This window comes from Equus caballus, chromosome X, assembly GCF_041296265.1.
Source record: "Equus caballus isolate H_3958 breed thoroughbred chromosome X, TB-T2T, whole genome shotgun sequence".
NCBI classification, from domain to species: Eukaryota; Metazoa; Chordata; class Mammalia; order Perissodactyla; family Equidae; genus Equus; species Equus caballus.
This window is the reverse complement of record NC_091715.1, coordinates 143,180,548-143,202,359: the sequence shown is the minus strand read 5'-3', so window position 1 is coordinate 143,202,359 and position 21,812 is coordinate 143,180,548. Positions and strand designations below refer to the sequence as shown.

Genomic DNA, 21,812 nt, shown 5'->3' with positions numbered 1-21,812 from the left:
GCCATTAGGTTAGGGTTCCTGTTGCAACTCCAAGGTTTTCGTCAAAAGGTTCTTGGAGGCGGGTGCACTGACAATTATGGGCCAGAGCAGGGACCCTCTGCACCATCATCAGGACATTTAAATGTAACTTTGCAAACTTTTTAAAACCTCAGCATGCCCTCTTCCCACTCCCACGGGGTTTTCTTGCTCTCTATTCTGCCTATCCACATTGGCAAAGGAGATTTTTAAAAATGTTCTTTATAAAGACCTTGTCCCCTCCAAAATGGAAATAAATGTCCACACAGTATTTTGGCACCACAATGGCTTGCCATATTTTAAAATTTTTGTTTCAAATGATTAGAATGGCTTGTGTAAAAGTGTAACCTGATTTCAACTGCAACATTATTATCTCCCCTCTACTTGGAAACCTCTGGATTCAAATATTCCAGGGAATGAGGTGGATGTGCAAAGCTGTGGGAAGGCAAAGGTGAACAATGGAAGCCAGAAGCTTCCTGGGCCCAGATGGAGCTCCCTCCCAATCCAAAACAGAGGAAACACGGTGACGCAGACGCATATTTGCCATTATATATATTTATTTTCTTCTTTTGGCTATTTACAAACCTTTATTTCAGCATATTTTTTAGAAGCATAATTTTATGTTTCTTCATGTTTTTCTTTTTTGAAGTCAGGACTGGTCAAGGTCTTTTTCACGCAAAAATGTACATTTAATGAGGACAAAGACGGCATTGGGTCATCTTGGGGGTTTCTCTCCTGCTCTGTAGCCCTTTGTGGGTCAGTTCATCCAGGACTCGTGGGTCTTGGTCCTCCTCTCACTGCCTGGGCCCAGCACCACTCCTGAAGACCTGCGTGTGTGTGGTTTTACCATATTTCATCTGCCTCCAGAATGGCATGCCTTGGCTGCCCTCTGAAGAATTCTTTGGCACTGCTGGACATCAGGCACCGTGGCCGGCTGCGCTACACTCGGACACCTTTAGTTCTGCTGATGACTACTGACCTCAGAGATGCAGTCTGGTAAGATGGTGGGTGCAGGGTCTCACACATGTTGAGTTAATAGAGGTGACCCTGATCAACTGGGGCTATTTCATAATTGAAGTAGATTAGGGAGACACTGTAACACCCCCCACCCTGAAACCCCAACACTGATCGTACAGATTTCTTATTGATCACAGGACAGTATACAATAAACACAAACACACTGCACTTTCTGTAGGACAAGTCACGATTTCCTTTGCTGCTCATCACTGCAGCAGGGTACCATGCAGGTGGATAGCTTAGCAAATGCATTCACCAGTTAATAGCTCAAAGGGTTAGCTCTTTTATGTACAGAATAAGGAAGCCTCATTAGGAACGGCCACAGTCTCAGCAAAATTCTGCTCTAAATATGCAAAGATTTTGTAGCCTTGCTATTAACAAGATGACACAGATTGTAAGAACACATTTGATAAGCTCCAGTAAGACCCAACAGATCGTCCATTATCTCTGCAAAGACACCCCACAGTGACAGATGGAACAGGCAAGACCTTGCTAGGAAATGTGTCATATATCCCCACAAGAAAGTGACACTTTTGAGAGACAGAGAGTGTCCTTCCTGTGGTAGTGGTGGAGAAGGGATTCTAGGGGGCAAGTTAATTGGATAGCCCATGTGAGGAAAAGAAAGGCAAGGTGGGTAGAGGAGTAAAGTGGGAGTTGCTCCATCCCAGACTCAGCAAGACCCTTCCCTCTTCCCAAGCCCCAAATTGTCTATCACTACAAGCACTCTCCGATTGACTGGGGCTGAAAAAGGCTCCATGGGCCTAACCCCAGGAGGGCCCTGCTAGATGCTCTGCATTTCCAGACTTACTTGGTGTGAGGTGAGGAGTGGGAGGGGATGTAGGCAGCCAGCTAGAGGAGGGTGTGCCTCTTTGGCTGGGGACAGCTAGGAATGGGGCTCAACGACGATGCTGACGACAGAACACACAGAGAACATGACAAGTGGAGATCTGGCAATTTTCAGGCTAAAAAAACCAAGTCCATGGCAAACCCAAAAGGTTCAAATTTCTGAAAAGGTGCAATTGCCAAACCTCCACCTCACCTTGACACTTAACCTCACACAGTATAAGTCGCAGTAGAGCTCAACTGCTCTTATTGCAGCACATTAGGGCAAGGTACTCTTTAAGGTATAAGATTATATCTAGCTATGTGGATCTATGGAGATATTTACAACTGGCCTCTCTGCCCTTCCTCTGTGCTCTGAAGCTTTCCTGTGCATTGCTGCCAGACACATCTTAAAATCCCCTTTTTTGTCCTCACTGCCCAATCTCTCTGTATGACCTCACCCCAAATGAACTGCTTGCCTCCCTCAGGGCTTAAAGGCCCTCCAGGATCCTGAAAACCCAAATCCAAATCAACCAACAAATGTTTAGGCCCCAGGAAGCAAGTCTTTCAATACCCACGATGGGAACTTCAGATGTGGGGTCATTGCTCTCCCCTCAACCTGGATCTCTCTTTGAGGGGTGTCCAAAAAGAAAGAGGCAATTTTAGACATGCCAGCAACAATTTCTTGATTTTAGCTGTCTTAGGAGATTTGCATGTGTGTGTGTGTGTGACAATATGAAGGTAAACATATGTGATTGTGCATGGGAATATATGTGTGACTGTATGTGAATGTGCATGTCTGTGTGTGTATATGTATATACTGCTGAGGGTGAGTGTCCTCATGTGTATGTATGTATGTGTGACTGTGTAGGTCTCTGTGGCATGTATGTGCAGGAGGCTATATTTGCATACTACCTGTATAGAAAAGAAGAGAGGTGACAAGCTGGACTGAACTAGGCAGTCAGTCCCTGGGGCTCCTTGTAGTTCTGTCTTTGGTCAGCCTTCTCACCCCTCTGACTTTCTCTTTCCCTGAAGGGGGTGGAAGGAGGGTGTTCTGGACTGAAATCCAAGGCTGAAGTTTAGCCAACAACCATCCCAGGATGGGATACTAAAGCGCCCCTGTCCCTGAATGGGCCCACCACCACAGTCCATGCCTGCAGCCATCTCCCAGGCACCTTTGGTTTTCTGCATCCAGCTGCTAGCAGCCAATCCCCTGGGCCATTTCCTCACATCACCCACGTGCTTGCGGCTGCCTCCAGCCCCAACACGTGTCAGGCTAACAAGGTGAGTGGAATAAAGGGATGAGTTATAAAGGCTATATACAACCCCCTCTCCAGTTATTTAGCTCTCCCACCCCACTGTCTACATCATATTTCTGTCCTCAATGCATCTTCAAGGCTTCTCCCTCCCCCCACCCCATCTTTGTTACTCCAAAACATATCTTTCCAGGAAAAAGCAAAATGCTCTGCACTCCAAGCTTATCCCACAATTGAGCACTTCCTTCCTCAAGGCACTAAATTATCACTTCCTAGGACTACAGTTACTTCTTCTACATCCTCTATGTAGGAGACAGCACAGGTGGGTGGAGGGAGGAGAAGAGGAGTGGATGGAGACTCGGAGATACTGCTCCCTGGAACAGGGAATTGGAAAGAAACAGTCAGTTAACCAGCCTGGCCAAATAGGAGTCCCCCTTATGTGGGAACAGGCCAAGGGAATTCTGGTGGCTCTAGAAAAGCCACCAACAGGGAATATATGTATTTCCTTTCACACTCATTCAAATCAGAGAAATAAACATGGGCATGCACACATGCACTTATATACACGCACACAGAATAAACCCATGTGTGTACACACAAGCACACATATATGTAAGTCACAAGTTTACACACTCTTTCATAGGGGTGCGCACACACATATATGCATTCATTCATTGTTATATATATACTCTTATATGCACCAATATAGATTTACACCGCTATACATAGAAGTACACAGCTTCTCAAATGGTTGTATGTGCATACAGAACTACCTTGAGGCACACACACATGCAAATATACACAGAAACACAAACACAGAAACACAGTTAAAAGGGTAGGTGGCTGAGGGGCTGTAGGAGAGGCTGCCTAGAGAGAAAGGAGGGACATAGGCTGAGTGCTTGGCAAATCTTGCTCCCTCACAGCCTCTGTCAATGAGGTGGAACTGCTTGGCAAGTTGGAGCATAGGCTACTTTCTATTTCCCTTACGAGCCCTACTGGGTGGGCAGTGCCCATGTTCCATGTGCTTGGTTCACACTCATTGGCTGGTCACCAGCCTCTTCCTGCAGAGATGCTACAGGTGCTGTAGAATGAGGTCTGGTGCCTGGCAGATAATCAGAATCTGATAGAGCACCCCCTTTTGTAAAGGGGAGGGGAGAAAGGGGAGCGCCTCGGTTGAGAGAGTTATGAGGACAAGAAGATGAGCAAGTGAGGTGGTTCCACCACTCACAGGTGGCATGTCCTCAAACATGGTACATAACCTCTATTTTTTCCCCTCGGAACACTGGGAATGATGTGCTTTGCCTTCCCTGGCTCACAGGGCTCCCGCAAGGCTTCGACGATGTGATGGGTCAGTGAGCTCATTGATACTTACTATGCACTAGACAAATAGAGAGGATTAGTATATAGATTCACAACAGTTTTTTTTGTCTGCTGTTATGGATTAGACAGTGAAATATCAAGTCAGAACTTTCCTAACCCTAGTCTTCATTCACCAAGTGCTTGCTCTGTGACTGGTGATCAAATCAGTATCTGACCTAGACAGAGGTATTGAGTCCCTCTTGTCAAGCATTCTGAAGCAGAAATATAGATAAGAGAAGTTCCAATCCCTCCAAAGATGCCAGCTCAATCTGACTAATCTCCAACCCGACATAATGCACTCCCTGCGAGCTCCTGCTGGAAACATGCTCTTTCACTTACCCTAACATCCCACTCAGCACCCCTATCCACCCTCCCACATTCCACTCCCAACCCCATGCCACAACACCACACTCAAAACACAACAGAAAAAACACTGGAGAAAAGGCACTTTCAAAATTCCCCAAGTTCCCTAGAGCCAGCTCCCTGCACTTACAAGCCATGGCTAGCCCTTTCCCTGTGCACCCCAGCCAAACCCAGCTTGATATTCTCCTGTAGAACCCTAAGCAGGTAGTGAGCAAGGACCATAATCCCTAGGAGGAAAAAACAGAAGAAAAAAAATAATGAAAAAGAAAATTCAACACCTCGGGGGGACAGAAACTCCCCCAGAAATGTTTGTATACAGGGAGTGGATCCTTCTTCTGTTCCCCAACCTGGCTCCTCTCTGTCTTCTAAACATTTCCGGGGATTTCCCATGCTTCTTAGCAGTTAGAAGTCTTTGAAAAGGTGATAGCCTTTTAGCAGAAAAGGAAAATCAATGTGCTATTTACCTCCAACTCCTCCTTCAATCTCTTTCCTTCTAGCCAAAACACATCCTTTCTAACTACTCCCACCTCATGTTTATAAAGAGAAAAGTAGAACTGATTTGACTGCCCACATAATGACAAAATAAAACAAAGTAAAGAAGGCAAAACAGAACAAAAGGAAATGTGAAAGGAGTAGAGCTCAGTGTCCCTGCCACTCTGGGGCACTGCGGGACTAAATGATATGGTATGCCCAGTAAACAATGTTGAATACCACAAAAGCAAGAGGGAAGAGGATCCGGGACCACTTGTCTACCTTAGGGACATAGTCAGGGTGAAAGAGCTTGGAGGAGAACCCTTCACTGAAGGAGCACCCAGGGCTCGGGGGGCAACTGTCATCAGACTCGGAGTTACTGTCCTTGTCTTGCTCAAAGCCCATGAAATCATCAACATTAAGGCTCCAGGTACTGGCAACATCATGCTTGAGGTCAAGGCAGCCACTCTCAACTTTGATGTCATCAGGCACGGTACGGATCTCATCAAGGTTGGAGCGTACTTCTCGCACATACCTCCGGCCGTGGACAAGCAGATGCCTCCCACTAGGGCCATGGCTGTGGTTCTCATCTGAGCTGGAGCTCTCCTCAGGGTCTTCTGGGTCACGGGACTCAGCACGGCCATGGGCTTCAGCACGGTTGCGGATTTCGGTAGGAATAATACTGTCATCAATCTTGAAACCATTAAAGCGAATGCCATAGCTGTGCAGGGGCTGCTCTGAGGTGGCCGGGAGATCACTCAGGCTTTCTCCAGTAGCCACCAAGGCCTGGACTGAGAGAGAAGACAGTGAGCTGAGGCTTTCGGAGGTGGCCAGTGGGGCCTGCACTGAGAGGGAGGTCAAAGACCCAAGGCTTTCTGGGCTTCCCAGGTGGGCCTCCTCTGGTCTGGAGGGAGGAGAGCCATTTTCATCTTCTATGTTAACCTGGTCATCCTTTGAGGAGACGGTAGATAGATTCCTGAAGTCGGTAGGATCAGATCCTACATGAACAAACACTGATGGGGAGGGAAGACGGTGCGGGTTTTCCTCATCAGCACTTCTCATGTGATTCTTCATCTCTTCCACTGAGAGAGTCATGTCTTCCTCGGGTCTCTGGTGTGCAAGGTACTGAGGAACAGGAGCAAGAGGCTGTTAGCATGCAAGGGAAGTCCATGGTGGCTGCCAAGCCTATATCTCCCTGGGGCAGCTGCTTTCTCTGGGGCACTGAGTGGTGGACGAAGGCAAGGCCTCCTCATGTAGTTAAGATTTGGCTCCCTGTGAAGGAGGGTGGTTGCTGGACATTAATGTACTTCCAGCAGCAAAAGCCTCAGCATGGCTTTGGAAGTGGGAAGAGCAAAGGAAGGAGGGGTAGGCCAACCTCTCTGGTGTCTGTGTCTTCCTTTCAGCTCCCTGTGCTCCTCTTCCCTCTGGCTGCATCACCTGCCCTTGGAAGCATGTTAAGTGGACTGGATTTGAAGTCCAGAGGTCTGGGGAAATCTAGCTCTGCCACTTATTAGCCTTGTGACCTTGGAAATGACTCAACCTAAAAAGGAGTGATGATAAATTGTTTTACTTCTTTGTTATCTGGTGTGTGTATGTGTGTGTGTGTGTGTGTGTGTGTGTGTTGTATGTGACAATTAGAGGACCTTAAAAATGTGAAAGGGTGAAGTGCTAAGCTTAGGCTTAAGAGGTGCTCAGGGAAATTGACTGTCAGTCAAAAAGCCAAACCTGACGCTTCATTTCCTGGTAGTGATAGCGGGCCATGACTCTTCGGGCTCTCCTGCGTCGCCTATGATGGCGTCGGGGTCTTCGGCTGTAGAAAAGATAGTTGATGTGGACGTATTCCAGCAAGGACAGGAACACGAAGAAGAGGCATACAACCATATAGATGTCAATAGCCTTGATACAAGAAACTTGGGGGAGTTTATCCCGCAGATGTGAGTTGATGGCATTCAGGACGAGCATTGAAGTCAGACCTATAAACAACATGGCACAAAGTTAGTCTCCTCAGGTGACTGAAGTTCTTGGCAAGCTATTGGGCCCACATCCCACATGAAGGGAGTGATGGCCATCTCTGGGGTGGGGAGGGCCCTCAGCCAAAGGCCTTTGGCTCTCTAGGCCTGGGGCCTTTGCTCAAGTGCTCTCTTTGCTCCTCTTCCCCTATCTTTACACCCAGCCTGTGCTGCATTGGTTCAGTGACTTCCTATTGCTCTTCAGATAAAGCCCCAAATCTGCAGCCATTGTTTCACAGTGGTTTACGTCTCAAGCTCTATTTTGCCCTGTGACAGCTCTTCCCCCCTTTACCTTCCAGTACGTAGGCTTTCCTTTAGTCCCTCATTACTAAATGAGATCACATCCCTTGGAAGGTTTTGTAAGCCCTAAAATATTTCTGATCTAAATGTATGACTTGTCCATTCATTTATATATCTAACAAATAATGAATTCTAGTACTTTGGGCCCAACATACCAAAATCCCAGCCTTGATTTTTTTTCACACCTGTCTCTGATGTTGGTCTATCTCTTGGGTATTGGCAGAGCACCTGTACAAATGCCTTTTGGGCAGGCTCTATCTTGTTTCCTCGCCTGTGCAGTCACAAACTGCTCCAGGTACTCCTCCCTTGCTCTCAATTTTTTTCTGAGAAGATGACCCAAGTTCCTCCCTGGGATGGGGACAGGACCTACCAACTGTCACCCTGGCTGCAGAGGATTCATAGTTCATCCAAAACGATATCCAAGAGACAACAGTGGTGAGGATGGTAGGCCAATAGATCTGCACAAGATAGCTGGTGACTTCCCTCTGGACCAGGAACCTCAGTATCAGGCGCACATAGGAACCTGGCAAGGAGACATACTGGTATTACTGGTGTGAGAGACTGGCCCTGAGAGGAGGCCTGTTTTTATCAACAAGAGCATGAATACTTTACACCTGTGGGGTGTTAAACTTGGCCGAGTGCTTCTAAACCCGTTTCCTCATTTGCAGAGGGTAAGCCATTGGAATTTTATGAAGGGGGTTTTGGAAGGTGTCCAGAACCAGAAGGACATAGGAAAGGAGGCAGCAGAGTGTAGAGGTCAAAGTCAGAGGTCCCCAGGAGTTTACAAGGGTACAAAGGGGACAAGAGACAGGAGAGAAGGAAGGGGTCAGACCCACCTGTGAAGAAAAACACCTCTTTGCTAGTCATTGTCTTCCCCAGGAAGCTGAACTGAGGGATCTGCAGCTTCTCAGTCCCCTGGATGGCATTCCCATTGCCTTCCCAGTATAATACAATGTCTTCAACCGTGTAGCCATCTGGGAGGGAGAGAAAAACAGAGTCAGTCAATCTCAGAAGGCAGGCAGAGGCAGATTTCACACCAGAGCAGGCTGTGGAAACCAAAGGATGGTTGGAACCTGTACTTTTTGGGGTTACTTTGTGTTTTGCTGAGCCTGAGCATGGGGGAGGGAGTACTCAGAAAGAGAGCTCTCAGTTTAGAGTTTCTCAGCCAGGAAGGAAAGCACAGCAAAGAGATGTGCTCCTACCCACTAGCTTGTGCACAATTTCCCAATAGCAAGGTATGATTTCCCTATGGGACTATTTGCATCCTAAAGGCCACCTTATCCCAGATGCCGTGTATATACCTGTTTGTCTGTCTATCTATTATCCAGGAGAGAGAGAAAGGGGAGAGGGAAGAAGTAGGGCAGATATGCCATCCCTCTCAATGTCAAGTCTGCTTTTGGTTTCCTGATGGCCACAACCCCAAGTTGGGAAGAAGGAGCCACAGGAGACATACGTACAGCTCTCCACCTCCAGCTTGCAGGTCTGCTTGTCCAGAGGGAATTTTTGTAGATTCAGGGAACAAGCTGCTGTGGTGGTGAGTCTGCAAAGGAAAAGCAAAAGGAAGGGAAAAGCCAGTCAAGCCCAGGCAAGCTACCCTTCCTGAGAAAACTGCAGGGGTGGGGAGGTGTGAGGTACCCCAAGGACTGACCCACCTTCCCATACTGCCTACACTAGAGCTGAGTCCTCTTTCCCTCTCTCCTTTTCTTCTTTCTTTGTCCTCTCCCTTTCCTTCCTTCCTTCCTAGAGGAAAGATGAGTTGGAGTTGTGTGGAGAGGAGAGAGGAAATTTGTATGTGACAAAGAAACCTAGTAATGTGGCAAGACTTAAGTAGAGAAGAGATGTATGACATGTCAGGAAACCTCAGGGTGTCAGAACAGGAAGGGCCCTTGAGGAAATTGAATGCAGAGATAGAAAAGGCACTTTCATGCTGAAGAAGCAGCAAGACCATCAAGAGGAATCTGTGCTACACTGAAGCAGCTGAAACTCCAGATTCGGTACGGGTGCCCATATGCGATGTGCAGGTACAGACGTGTGTAGGGGCCCAGGCCCATCTTTGGCCATGGCAGCTGCTCTCACAGTGCTCTCATCTGCATATCTTCCTATGAGGGTACTGGGGCCTAGCAAACACCAGTGGGTGTAAATAGGTTGGAGAGATTAACATATCTGAGGTGGACCATGGAGTGTTGGGCAGGGGCTTCAAGTTGCCATGTGGTGGGTCTGTGAGAGGAATCTGGGGAGGGGTCTTGGAGGAGCTGGGGAAGTGGGAGAAATGACCAGTGTGAAAGAAGAATAGTTACAAAAGCTCTATGCAGCTCCAGCTGGGAGGCTCTGTCCCATCCCTTATCCTGCCCTTCCCAGCTGCTAACCCAGGCCTAGTCTCTTTCAACCCTTGAAGCGATTTCCATTTTGTACAGCAGGTAGAGAGAGAGAGAGTGTGTGTGTGTCTTTTTCTCCCTTCTATGAATCTTCCATCCAGCATTAATCAGCTGAGGACCCTTTTAATGAAACAAGTGTGACTAGTAACCTGTTCCTTGCAAGCTTTGTTGTTCTCTGACTCCAGCGCCTTGGACCATGGAAAAGTGGATAGGGAAAGAAAAGGGAAACAAAGGGACAGAGCAGGAGCACCCCAGAGAAGAAGAGACCCAGAGATAGAGCTGGACACTGGCAGCTACCTCTTGGAGCAATTTTCTGAGCTAAGTTTATCCCTCGTGCTTGTCTTCAGAGATGGTTTGTAAGAAATGACACTGTGAGGAAAGCCTTGGTGACTGTCTGCTATGCTATAAATAGACCAGTGAGGAGTTCCAGTACGCACACATTCTGTGTGTACAGAGCCATAGACAACAGACACATACTGCACGTCCTCAGGCCCTCTGCATTATGCAAATATGACCAATGGCAGAGATTGGTCCCCCTCCCTCACTGCATGGGCTTCAGCATTCATCTGTCTCTCTCCCTCACTGGACAGGAGAGAAAAGACATAAAGATAAATAACAAAATGTATAATGCTAAGGTGGAGGGAGCACTCTTCTAGTTGAGAGAATAAAGGAGAATTTCTTGACAAAGGGGGTATTTGAGTTAGGGATTGAAGGATGGGCAAGGTTTAGACTCCTAGAAAGGGGAGAAGGGCCATTCCACACAGAAGCAGCAGCAGAAGCCAAGGTGTGGGGACAGGATAGCCAAAGATGGCTGTGGGACTCTGAAGGTTCCACTTTAGCTACTGGATAGGATGAGTGAGGGGGCAGTGCAAGACAGATTTGGAAAGCAATGGGCTCCTCTGTGTGTCCCTTAGAGTGCATTCCTGGAATACTCAATAGGAAGAAGGAAGCCTGCTGGGATGGTCCCCAGGCCCCTGGGCAAACTCACCGGATGCCATACCGCACCGTTCCATCTGGGTGAAGCTGAAACATGCGATTTTCCACAGTCACGTCATGCACGAAAGCATCCTTGCTATTTAGAAAGTAGCAGTCGGGGACCCACAACTTCTCAAGCATCCGATAGTCCAGGGTCAGGGTCAGGTTGGTCTCATAGTATGCTAAACGTGGATCTTTCCAGGTCTGATGAAAAATCATCGTGATTGTATAGTCCTGGGAAGAGAAAAGTAAATCCCAGTTGTAAGTGAGGTTGTCCACCTCTCCTTGCTCAGAGTGTGTATGTGTATGCAGGTGTACGAAATACATCATAAACATAGATGAGTAATGAAACATATGTAAGAATGTTAAATGTTAAGAATAACAAAATGAACCTCACATAATTAAAATCCAGGTTAAGAAATAGAATATTACCAATAACTTTCAAGCTTTAATGTCTCCTTCTAGAACATATTTCTCACACTTCCCAGCAGTAACCATTAGATTAGATTTTAATGATAATAATTCCCTTGCTTTTTGTTAGAGTTTAATTGTCTATGTATGTATTTCTAGGGAACATATTAGTTAGTTGGATCTATTTAAAAATTTTTTTCTGAATGGAATCCTACTGTATGTATTCATAATTTTCTTCTTTCACTTAACATTGTATTTGTGAGATTCATGTGTAATTAAATATGTTTGCATTGCTGGATAATATTCCCTTATATGAATATACTATGTTTATTATTGTGTGAACACACCGTACATACCAAAATCACAATGAAACAAAAACTACAAAGTGAAAGTTTCAGTTTACACGCTCCCCCCTGCAAAAGCAGATGAGTGTTTCCAATGCTCCTGCCTTGCCAACAATGGTATTATCCGACTTTTGATTTTTGCCAGTTTGGTGGGTATGTAATGGGTTCTCATTGTGGTCTTATTTTGCATTTCACTGATTAATAATAAAGTCAAACATCTTTTCATATGCTTATCTGCTACTTGGTCTTCTTTTCTTTTTTTCTTTTTTTGAGGAAGATTAGCCCTGAGCTAACTGCTGCCCATCCTCCTCTTTTTGCTGAGGAAGACTGGCCCTGAGCTAACATCCATGCCCATCTTCCTCTACTTTATACGTGGGACGCCTGCCAGAGCATGGCGTGCTAAGCATTGCCACGTCCACACCTGGGATCCAAACTGGCGAACCCTGGGCCGCTGAGAAGCGGAATGTGTGAACTTAACCACTGCACCACCGGGCCGGCCCCCTTGATTTTCTTCACAAAAGTGAAGTTACAGTTCAAATTTTCTGATCATTTTTCTATTGGTTTTTAAAATATTCTTCTTCTTAATTCACAGGAATTATGGATATCTTCAACATCAGTCCTTTGTGACGCAAATATCTTAGTCCACTCTGACTTATCCTTTCACACTTTTATGCTGGTTTTGTTTGTTTGTTTTGCAAAAAATAAGTTCCAGAATTGTTTAGATAAACAGAATTTTAATATAGTTGTAGTTTCAAGTATTTGTTTTTATGGTTTGTGTTTTCTGTGTCTTTTTAAAGAAGTCCTTACCGACAACAAAGACACAAAGACAGTATCCTATATTATCTTTTAAAAGCTTCATAAGCCCTTCACTTTGAGGTCTATAATCCATCTGGATTTATTTATTTATTTATTCCAGGTGGCTGTAGTTTCCAAAACCTACCGTGTTCTTCCATGTGGGCTCTGTTGCAGGTCAGAACAACTGGAGTTGGCTTATGACCCTGCTCCTTTTCCCATGTCCCCTGTCCCCAGCCCCATGGCTGGAGCTGACACACTTACCATAGTCATTTCTGAGATTTCTTCAATACTGGAGACATAAATAGATACTCCCACAGGCACAGGGGCACCTGTAATACAGGAAGACACTATTATATGCAGGGTAGGAAAAAGGATAAGAGCATGGACTCAAGGGCCAGACGGCCTGGGTTTGAACCTCATTTTGACACTTACTAGCTGTGTGACCTTGAATAAGTTACCTAACCTCTCTTAGCCTTAGTTTCCTCATGGGTAAAATAAAGAGAAAATAAGGGGATGAAGCACTCGTTTCCTAAATGTTTTCCTGATAAGAACTCAAGAGCAATGAGCCCAAAATACACGACCTAAGATTTGTGGTGTGTACATTTGTGTTACTGCATGTGAGTGTGTCCATGTGTGAGTGAAGGTGTGTCTGTGTGAATGAATGTGTGAGCTATGTGCATGAGGGTATGTGAGCATGTTCACATGTATGAGTAAATCTGTGAGTGTGTTCATGTGCAGGTAGATGTATCAGTGTGTACATGAGTGTATGTGAGCATATCCGTATGTGAGAGAATGCATGAGCAAGTTTGTGTGCTCGAGTGTGTTGTGTGGGAGTAAATGTGTGACCATGTGTATATGTAGGTATGTTGTGTGGGAGTAAATGTATGAGTGTGTTAACGTGCAAGTGAATATGTTTATGTGTGAGTGAATGTGTGACTATTTGTGAATGTATGTGAGCTTGTTAATGTGCAAGGGAATGTTTGAGGATGGGTGTATTTGTAAGCTTACCTATGTGTATGAATGTGTGTTTGTGAGCATGTCTGTGTATATGAGTGAATTTGTGTGTTCATATGTGAGTGAATATACGAACATGTTTGTGTGCTTGCATACATTGCATGTGAGTAAGTGTGTAACCACATACAACCATATAGGCATGTTGGTGTGTGGAACCATATGTATGAATGTGTTCATGTGCAAGTGACTGTGTGAGCATCTGTGTATTTGTGAGCTTGTCTCTATGTGTGAGTGCATTTCTGAGTGTGTTTGGATATGAGCACATTAATGTGTGAGTATGTTCATGTGTGTGAGTGAATTTGTGTGTGTTTTCATGTATGTGAGCATGTTTGTGTGTGAGTGAATGTATGAGCATGTCAATATGTGAATGTGTCTGTGTGTGCAACCTTGTTCATTTACAAGTGGTAAGTGTGATAAGTGATCACACTTATATACTCATACTTATCATACATTTGAGTGTATAAGTGTGAGTGTATCTAAGCATGTTCACGATCTTGACTGAATCTGTGAGCATGTCCATGTGAGTGAGATTGAATGTGAGTATATGTGACTGTGTTTGTGTGTGACTGAATGTGTGAATGTATGTGAGTGTCTTTGTGTATGAGTGAATGTGTGACCATACTGATATGCAAGTGAATCCATGAGCATATTCATGTGTGTTTGCATGTCACTGTGCAAGTATGAGTGAATGTGTGAGCATGGTAATGTGTGAGAGTGTGAATGTGGATGTCTATGTGTGTTAATGTGTGTTCATGTGTGAGCATGTTTGTGTGAGTTGGTAAATATGTGGACATATTTGTGTGAATGAGCATATTCATGTGTATGAGCATGCTTGTGCATAAGTGAACACACGAGCCTGTTTGTGTGCAAGTATGTTAATGTGCATGTGTGAGTGTGTGCGTATCAGGTTACGTGTATTTTTGTGTGTGCGAGTGAATGTATGTGAGTTATTTATGTGTGCAAATGAATGAGCATGTTAACATGGAAGTACGTGTGTGAGTGTGTGCATGTGTTTGTGTGTGAGTGTGTTTGTGTATGTGAGCATGTTTGTGTGTGAGTGGATGTGTGAACATGTTCATGTGTGTATGTGAATGTGCTAGCATGTTCATGTGTGTATAAATGTGTGAGCAAAAGTGAATGTTTAAGCATGTTCATATGAGTCTATGTAAGTATGTGTGTGAGTGAATTCGTGGGTGTGTTCATGTATGAGAGCGTTTGTGTATGAGTGAGTGTGAGTGTGACTAATTGTGTGAGTCTGTGTTTGAGTGTGTTTCTGCCCCCTGATTTTCTTTTTCAGGCCTGGGTGTTATAACTGCCCATTCAAATGTGATCATGGATGTGAAAATATGTAGTAAACTATAGGGTACAGTGGAAAAATACATTTTTATTGTTTCCTCATTGGCTCAAAGCTGCCTCCACCAAGCCTCATAGAGAAGTCATTATTCTATGTGTGTTACATCACACTGCTGCTATGAAAACACGCATGACACTTGCATTTCAGCTGCTGCCATCACCGCAAGCTGATTGTCCAGAAGCTGAGCTGCAAAGACGGAAACGTGTTATTCCTATCCCAATGCTTCAAAAAGCAGAGTGCTATTGGGAATCAGCATACAAATGGCAGCTGAGAAGTAAATGGGCCTTTGTGTGAGGGCATAGCCCAGTCTCCAGCATTCAGTGCAATTGTGAATGATCCCCAGCGAAGTGCTATGTAGTGACAAGGGTTTCTAGAACCACAGTTGTTTATTGCAGCCTTTCAGGCTTCCCACATGCCTTTAGAGGATGAAAGCTGTGTTCGGCAGGGAACAAGCTCCAGAGAGGCCAAGCAGCCATGTTCCCCCCACCTCACTCTAGTGTCAGACTTCTCTTCCTAGACCATTCTTTGCCACTCAGGCCACTCCATCCACTACAGAGGAATCCTGGGGACCCAAACCCTAAAGGGCCAGAGCACAGCCCTGTCCAAGGGCTCCCAGTGCAAGGGACAAGTAGGAGCTGAAATGCAGCCATGAATCCTGGCCCAGGGATGAAGCCTGGAGGAAGGGGACCTGAGAACTTTTTCTAATTTACCCGCCTAGAGGGGACACCTTACGTGCTAGCGGTGGTCAGAATGAGAACTTAGCTAATGTACCCCACATCCCTGAAAAGATAAGGGAGGGGAGCAAGAAGCTTCCAGATAAAGTGTCTAAATGCTATCTCTGAAGTCATGGCCTCAGCTCCATATCCCATCACTGTCCCTCCTGATGGGGCTCAGGAAGGCAGGGAGGGGGTAACCACTTCCCTCCCTCTTGGAAATTTTGCTGCCCCAATTCCTCTTCCTCCCTAGTATCCATCAGAGTACCAGCAGAAGAACAGATAAATGAAGGAATGATGAAGATGTCCCATTCATTCCTTCACTCCACACCTGTGTCATGCCAGGTGCAGGAAGTCCTCAGGGACCTGCCTTTTGCAACAATGTGGAGTCCCACTTTTCTTGACTAGAAAGAAGCAGCTTTGTTAACTTTCCCTGGATCCTCCTCCTCTTCTTCATCTTCCTCCTCTTCTCAAGGAAGAAATAAAGCTCCCATTTGAACCTGACCACAGTTAGGTGAGGCTTCTGCATGTGGGTGTGTGTGTGCCTGTGTGTGTATGTGTGTGAAGCCCTGAAACTCTACTTCACCTCAGACACAGAGGGGAATTTGACTCTGTGTCTAGTGGGAGGCCTTACAGGGAGTCCTGGGTTCCCCCAATCCAGAACCCCCTGGCCCAGCTGTCCCACTGATTGCCCCAACCCCCACCCCATACAACAGCCCCAGACTTAGGCCCTGTAGTGCCTCTCCTGTCTAAATGCTAAAAAGTCCTGCATTGTCCTTGCCCTCCCACTTTCACTTACTGTTTGGCCAGATCAGGGACCCATCTTTTCTCATATGCTTCAGGTCTGCATGCCCATAAAGCTTAGTGTAATCCGAGAGGTTAGGCATCAGGTGTAAACAAATCTGAGTTAGCTCAAAAGATGCTAGTGAGGTGCCTTGGAGATATTGTGGACCACACACACCTGACAATACCCAGAGATTGGTACTTGCCCCTGTTCCCTCCCCTGGCCCTGGATGCTGATAGAGATGACAACCTGAAACAGTGGGGAGAACGTGCTTGGTGTACTTAAATGGCTGTTGGTCAGCCTTTGCTGAGAAACATGAGATAGGGGAAAAAGAGAAAATGTAGTAGCTACTCCCTTGACACGCACCAGTGCTTGGTACAAATGATTGAAAACTGTGGTCATGCAATGGAATGCTGGCTGTACCCTAACACCTGAATTCCCATATTGAAAGAACTTGCCTTCTACGCTCTCTGCTCCAGCTTCCCAGTCCTCAGTGCACACTCACCTTGGGTCCTGGGGCTGCGCCTTCTGCCCTCATACTCAGAGGGAACAATACAGCAAAGGGGACACCAGTCAAATGTCTCGCCAACAAAGCTTAAGGCCCAGGGTGACCACTCTGGTTTTCAAGGCTGCTTCCTGGGCAAATCACAGTGCCTCCACTGGTCTACCACAATGGTAAGTCCTCACAGCTGTGTGCCCTTCGGGGTGGAAGCATTGTGTATTCAGAAGACCTCTATTCATATGTACAAATGTGAACCATTAACATTCATTAACCCTTTAGAGTGGGTGTCGAGTTCTACAACCTGCAGGAAGTAGTGTACTTTCTCTGGCTTAGACACTCTGCTTTTTAGCTCTTCCTCCGTTTCCTTTGAGCTGAAATGTGACTAACCTCTATTTAATGCACTCTTTCTTTTGTCTGTCCTTGGTCTAGGTTTCCTTGATGTGCCCTGTTCTGTGAGGTCTGGGCAGGTTGCCTGTCTCTTAAAGCTGTGTGATTGAAGCCAGCCACCCTTTCCAAGAGGGGAGGCTAGGCAGAAATATATGGAGAAACTGATGTATTGGCTCCCTGGAGGTTTGTGCTTCAGTTTTCTTCCCATTTCTCATCTCTGTGCTTGAGATCTGAGTGTTACGCTAAGGAGCTTGGATTTTATTTTGCACTTAAATAAAGCCATCAAAAGTTCCTGAGGTGGTCAGGCTGGATTTATAAAGATCACGCTGACTACAATGCATTGAATGGACTTAACTTGGAGGGAGTTGAAGGCTTGGGGAGGGGGAGCAGAGGCAGAAGTGCCTGGGACCTGGATGGGTGAAATAAACTAGACAGAGAAGACCATGCTCTTAGTTTTGAATTAGCTGAATGGGATGAGTGTCTGGGAGCAAAGAATGTGCGCTCAAGAAGAAGAACATGTGCCCTCCCTATAGATGAGGCAGAAAACTCTAGCCTGAGAAGCACGGTGTGTTTTGTTTTGCACACCCATTTCTGTGGTTTGCACTTCTCCAGCCAAACCAGGGTGCACACTTCAGGCTGGTGGAGGGGATTGTAAGAGAGCATGAAGAAGGCAGAAGGCCCCTTGCATAACAAGGCAGAGAAGTGGGAGAAATTCCAGGGGCAGAGCAAAAGGCCTGGGGGTTGGGAGTCTAAGAGTGCTCCACTTCAGGTCTGCGCAGGGTCAGGAAGGCAGGGTCTGGAGAGGCAGAAGTGTTGAGCCTAGCGGAGAGTCACTGGTCAGTTTACTGGGTGGGGCTAGCTTGTTGTGTCTCAGCTCTATTCCACCTAACACAAAGGCCTCTAGTGTCTGGATGTGTCTTACCTCCAAAATTTGGTCTCAGACGGGCATCATATCTCGACAGCACCCTGTCCAAAATCTTGTGAACCACAGCTTCATTTGCACAATTTTTGCTGAAACAGAGAAGTCGTCAATAAATGCCGGTCATCAGTAAATGCCACATTGCTTCTCAGAGAACAAACAACAAAGAGCACCTCAGACGTCAACTTGGCAGGGCCGTCGCTTCTCCCGCACACACGCAGACACGTACAGTCATACATGTATGCATCTCTCCCGGCTCCCCTCCCTCCCTACAGTGAGTCAGCCAGAAGCGCAGCAGTGACGCAGACTCCTTTTTCTCCCTTCCCATCCCCAGCCTTTATCCACAGGGTGGGGCACAAAGACTGGATCCTTGTTACCAGGCAGGATTGGGGGTGGGGAGGAGGGGAAACTGTAGGGGAAGTGGAGAGGGGAGAGAGGGGACAGGTACAAGCCCTCAGATAAATGCATTACGTCAACTCCCTGAGGAGCCTCACCTTGCCATCAGCCTGGAAGCAGCTTTCCGGGTTGGTGGGACTCCTCCTTCCAGGGGCACCTGATTGCCCCAGGAAAGGTCATTTTTCACTTTCAGTGCCCTCCTGAGCTGAGCCAACCAGTCTATGTTCTCCAGCTCAGTCACATTTCCCCGATCTGGGTTGGGGCTGGGCATTTTGTTGCCATGCCCTTGGTTTTGTACATCTCTGTTTTTAAGACTTGGCATATGACGCAGAGAGAAAGCCTTGTTCACATAGCAGAGATTTATGACCGTTGCCCAACCAAACCATTTCAGATTCTTGGGGCTCAGGACTGTCTTCAAAAAGACATGTATTCTGGGAGCAGGCATCTCTCTGGCTAAGCATGTGCTTCCAGCCTAGACGTGTCTTGGGTGAGCACATGTAAGTGGACTCAGCTCAGCCCTGCAGAGATCTGGCCTTTCCAGAAGTCTCTGACGTGCTCACCCCATTCACCTAGACCTTTCGCGGAGCTCTTCTCCCCCAAAGGGCCTTGTGAATGAGAACAGGCTCTGGGCATCACTATGACTCCTAGGATCTTTGGCGCAATGACCAGGGAACTTCAGCCCCTGCAATCTCAGTGTGTGTGTGTGTGTGTGTGTGTGTGTGTGTGTGTTCACTAGCGCAGTCTGGCATGTTGGGTTGAGGCCATTGCAGAGCTGTTTGCTGGAACCTTGCCCAACTACCACCCCCCCCCTTTTCTGAATACATGTTCATTTCTGATTTGCCATTAAAAAATATTCCCAATAATCTTTAGTGACAAAATTTCATTTTGCATCATTCCAAAGCGTGCACATGAATCATTCCCGCCTGTTTAGGACCACACATTACCCATGTGCCAGCGCTCAGCGTCTGTGTGTGATATACATGTAAGGCTGACTGACTAACATCTCCTCAGATATTTGTAGACCCAAACAAACTTGAAATCAAACACAGAAAAGAACCATGAATCTTCAAATGTTTTTACAGGAGTAAGTGCAAAAGCACATCCATCTCAGGCCACACGGTTAAACAGTCACACAGTAACACAGTCACCTATCACTGTCTGGGCTCCGATAGAGTTGAGTTCATAATTTCCATCTGCGGCATCAGAAAAGGTCCCTCACTGCTCAACACACACATGCACAAATATACATGCATGCCTCAGGGAACAGACTAAAATCCGGACTTAAACAGGTGTCTCTACTGTCTATGTTTTGAGAATTGCTCATCACCTTGTACACCCTCCCCCCCACAATCCCACAGGTGCCGAAGGACGTAACTGGGAAAAGCTGCCCAGGGCCTTAGCTGCCCAGGGCCTTAATACCTGAGGATGGATGGCAGACCCTGGGGTGAGGGCATCCTCCCCGCTACCCTTGGGGCTGCAGTTTGGGCACAACACCGGGCTCCGTCAAGCGCAGCAGTAACAGGTGGGCTGAAGCACAGGGCTCTAAGTCCGGCTACCCTCACTCCTACCCCACCCTCCTCCAGGGACGCGCAGGCAGGGCCCAGGGGCCAGGGTTCGCAAACCCGGGTCCAAGTTTCCCCCAGCCCGCTCCGTCCAAGAGGTCCGAGGCCACCCGCCCGCCCCTGTCGCCTTCATGCCCAGCCTGAGGGCACCCGCTTACCAGTTGAAGAGGTTCAGGACGACTTCGGGCACAGTGGAGGAGAGCTCAAAGTGGAATTTCGGGGTAGAACTGGGGTCGTTGCTCTCCGCGAGCCAGGTCCTGATGAGCAGCAGGAGCACGGCAGCTCGAAGCATCCCTCGGATGCCCATGGCCTTGGTGCTCCGGGGACCAGAGGGCGCGAGAGACGGCCGGACGGCCGAGGAATGGGACGGGGTGGGGGCAGTGTGGGGTGAAATGGAGCTGGGGGCTCGCTAGAAGTTGCCTCTAAGGAGACAGTAGCGAGGGTACGCGGAGCAGAGAGCGCGGAGATCGGACCAGAGCCCAGAGCCTGGGAGGAGCAGCCCCCCAGCAGCTCTGCCCGACGCAGCGCCCCTAGGACACGCCGGTCAGCCGCGAGGTGCGCTCCGTCTGCAGCCGCTCCAGGATGGGACTGGGCACCCCGGGCGCCCAGCGGGCTCCGCCCACTCCGACGGCAGCACCAGCGGAACCAATCCTGCAGGTGCCAGGAGGCGCACAAAAAGGCGCGCGCTCCTGCCTCCGCCCGCAGACTGCGCGCAACCCAGCCCCCCGCCCCTCCAGGCCTCTGCAGCAGTCCCCCGGCCAGCCTCAGACAGGGGCGGGGCCAGACCAGGGGAGAGGGAGGGGAGCTGGCTGCTGCAGGGCTCTGCACCGATCCGCAGCTGAGGGCACCCGGTCGGTCCTCCTCTTCCTCTCACGCAAAAATGCAAAATGTGCGCTTCTCTTGGAGGTGCATGTTCCCAAGAGTTTGTATTTTTCTGGTGAAGGGAGTGAGGTGATTTGACTGCCATGGCTGAATCTGCTTTCTGAAAGAGCTGGACACATTGGGGGATCAGCAGGTGTTCGACTGCTGCTCATTCCCAAACCTTTGACCCTCCAGTAAGCCACGTGCCTTGCCTCTGGGTGGGGAAAGGAGGATGGCCAATGGGTTTTATAACAGAGCTCTGGCCAGAGCACGAGCGCCTCTCCATCAGGATGGAAAGTGGGCTTCAGAAGGCCAAGAGTTTCTTGAAAACTTTAATTTCCCAGAGTACTTTTGGCCCCAGGTTTGGGTCCCCAGGACAAAACTCAGGGAACTGGAAGGGCTCACTAACTGAGATCACCCTGAGATATGACTCTGTCCCATAGCCAGGGCATGTAAAGTTGAAGTGAGGGTCCAGGGCTGACACCACAGAATGGGAAAGAAGGCAGAGTTCAGTGTTTCAGATGTTCAAGGGAGTTAGCTCCTGGAGAGCAGGCCACTCCGGTGCTCCTGCATTCTGGCCCCATCATGTGGAAAAGCCTGGAATTTTGACTAGAGGGCTCTTATTCTTTCCACTACCTCAAATACTGTCCTATGAAACAGAAGGCTCTCAGAGGATAAGGAAATTCCTCTACTAAATCCCTCTGTCCTTCCCATCTCAGATCCATGACAAAGCAAGATCACAAAGAGGTCCCTGAGAGCCCAGGGGACAGAAGGGCAATCAACAAAAAGACCTCAGTCACGTTTACCA

The 21,812-nt window shown here is 47.5% G+C and overlaps 1 protein-coding gene across 1 annotated transcript; it reads right to left on the bottom strand.

Annotated features, from left to right (window-relative positions):
* Window positions 1-552: 552 nt before the first annotated feature.
* GABRQ (gamma-aminobutyric acid type A receptor subunit theta) lies at window positions 553-20,764 on the bottom strand. Its single transcript, XM_014729262.3, has 9 exons — window positions 20,302-20,764; window positions 18,189-18,277; window positions 12,774-12,841; window positions 10,976-11,196; window positions 9,070-9,152; window positions 8,449-8,586; window positions 7,983-8,135; window positions 7,029-7,276; window positions 553-6,428 (listed from the first exon to the last, which is right to left on the bottom strand). Exons 1-9 carry the CDS (start codon window positions 20,448-20,450, stop codon window positions 5,505-5,507), a joined length of 2,073 nt encoding a protein of 690 aa, XP_014584748.1. The 5' UTR covers window positions 20,451-20,764; the 3' UTR covers window positions 553-5,504.
* Between the last annotated feature and the right edge of the window lie 1,048 nt (window positions 20,765-21,812).